This window comes from Phaethon lepturus, unplaced genomic scaffold (genome assembly GCF_000687285.1).
Source record: "Phaethon lepturus isolate BGI_N335 unplaced genomic scaffold, ASM68728v1 scaffold7242, whole genome shotgun sequence".
Taxonomy (NCBI): Eukaryota; Metazoa; Chordata; class Aves; order Phaethontiformes; family Phaethontidae; genus Phaethon; species Phaethon lepturus.
Genome location: NW_010521150.1, coordinates 5,280 through 7,144, shown reverse-complemented (window position 1 = coordinate 7,144; position 1,865 = coordinate 5,280). Strand labels below are relative to the sequence as shown.

Here is a 1,865-nt window from a genome sequence, read left to right as displayed (position 1 = left end):
GGGGCGGTTGCCGGCCATGGCGCGCATCCTGCGCAACGTCTTCGTGGCCGAGAAGAAGCAGGCGCTGACCATGGAGGTGGCTTGTGCCCGCATGGCTGACAGCTACGACACGCAGATGCCTCCCGGTAGGAAAGTGAGGGGGGGTCTCCTCGCCGGCGCGGGAGGGTCTTTGCAGAAGGAAGGGGCTGCGGAGCTGAGCTCTGACCCGGCGGCTGCCGCTCTTTTTTTCAGCCGAGATGGAGAAACACTTGCGCCTCTTCGCAGAGCTGCTGCCCGACTGGGTGGGGATCCACGCCGTCAGGACGGACACCTACCTCAAACTGGACAAAGGGAAGGACCTCGGCCTCGTCACGGAGAGGCTCGCCAAGGTGGCAAAGGAGGCAGAAGCCCCCTGAGCCCCCCGAGGGTCCGGCTTCCCCCGTGCAATCTCCTCTAAATGTAGCAAATCCCGACTGCGCTCCAGGGTCTGGTGCGGGCTGACGGGGAGGCTCATCCTCAGGGATGTCTTGAGGAAGAGCAAAACACCTTAATTTAATGAATTCCTCTGCCAGGGTCCATGAGGACCGCAGCTCCCCTGACCCTCGAGCTGAAGGCAGGCGGTCCTGCGTCCTGGGGTGATGATGCAAGCGGTGAAGAGGAGCTAGTAACCTCCTCTGGGCTTCGCTGCGTTCTCCTGAGGGTTTGATGCAGGAGGTTTCTTCCATTAACTGGGCCCTGGTGGGGTGGAGGCAGGACTGGGCAGGGTGAGAGGGCGACAGGCAGAAGGAGTGAGAGAAGTCACAAGCTGATGTTTTTGGAGTTCTGGGCCTTTTTCTGTTTTTAAGGGAGGGAAAAAGCATCTCCAGCGCTCGCTGGAAACAACTACAGGACTTGTCAAAACATATTTGTATTAAATGTTTTAAATATAGCTGACTTGTGTTAACCCAGCGCTCTTCCTCCGTGAGCTGCCCGTCTGCACCGCGTTAGCACCGCGGTTCTCCATGGCAATTGGCGCCGGCCGGCGCACGCAGGGAAGGGCTGGGTCGTCATCCAGCTCCTGGAGAAAGACTTACTGGAAAAAGTGAGCGTGGGTTTGCAGGGAACTGAATGCAGCTCTTGTAAATAGGGACGGCGGAGCAGCTCCCGCGGGGACGGGAGCCGGCAGGGCTGGGGGTGGGCTCGGGGGGGCTTCTTCCCAGGGGAAAGCCTGGGCCGTTCAGCTGAAGCGGCTTGGGAAGAGGGACAAAGAGGGTGCTGATGGCTGCGGAAGTGCCAGGACGGGCAGCGTGGGCGCAGGGGCGGAGGTGGGAGCCTCGCACCGCTTTCTGAGCCAAAGGCGGCTGGTTTTAGCGTGGGGCATCGGGAACTCGCACGCAAAGGGGACTGTCCTTCATCCCGCTGGCTGGGGGCCGCGCTGGGCCAGGGAGGCTTCCCCACCTGAAGCGCTGCTCTCAGAAGCCAGCAGCATCCTTGATGGCCGTAGTGCTGCCTGAGGGAGTAGGCAGGCCCTCCTCCTCCTCTTCCAGGGCCTTGCTTGCCATTGTGCAGGCCAGTTGGCCAGCACTGCTGGCAGGAGGTAGCCCTCTTTCCAGGGAGGAGCGTTTAAACCTGGCCTGGAGGCTGGAGGGATGCACGGGGCTGGGGTGCGAGGCTGGGCTCTGGGTGCAGGCTGGGTGGCCGTAGTGCTGCCTGAGGGAGTAGGCAGGCCCTCCTCCTCCTCTTCCAGGGCCTTGCTTGCCATTGTGCAGGCCAGTTGGCCAGCACTGCTGGCAGGAGGTAGCCCTCTTTCCAGGGAGGAGCGTTTAAACCTGGCCTGGAGGCTGGAGGGATGCACGGGGCTGGGGTGCGAGGCTGGGCTCTGGGTGCAGGCTGGGCTATCGGCCCAC

General features: G+C 62.2%; 1 protein-coding gene across 1 annotated transcript in view; it reads left to right on the top strand.

Annotated features, from left to right (window-relative positions):
• The window catches only part of CDT1 (chromatin licensing and DNA replication factor 1), a gene marked incomplete at its 5' end in the record, with an annotated part of 2,273 nt that extends 1,878 nt beyond the window's left edge, over positions 1–395 (top strand). Inside the window, 2 exons of the mRNA XM_010281418.1 lie at positions 1–125; positions 232–395. The exon at positions 1–125 is cut by the window's left edge and continues 5 nt beyond it. Coding sequence (XP_010279720.1) covers positions 1–125; positions 232–395 — 289 coding nt within the window. The remainder of the gene's footprint in view (positions 126–231) is intronic.
• Positions 396–1,865: the final 1,470 nt, after the last annotated feature.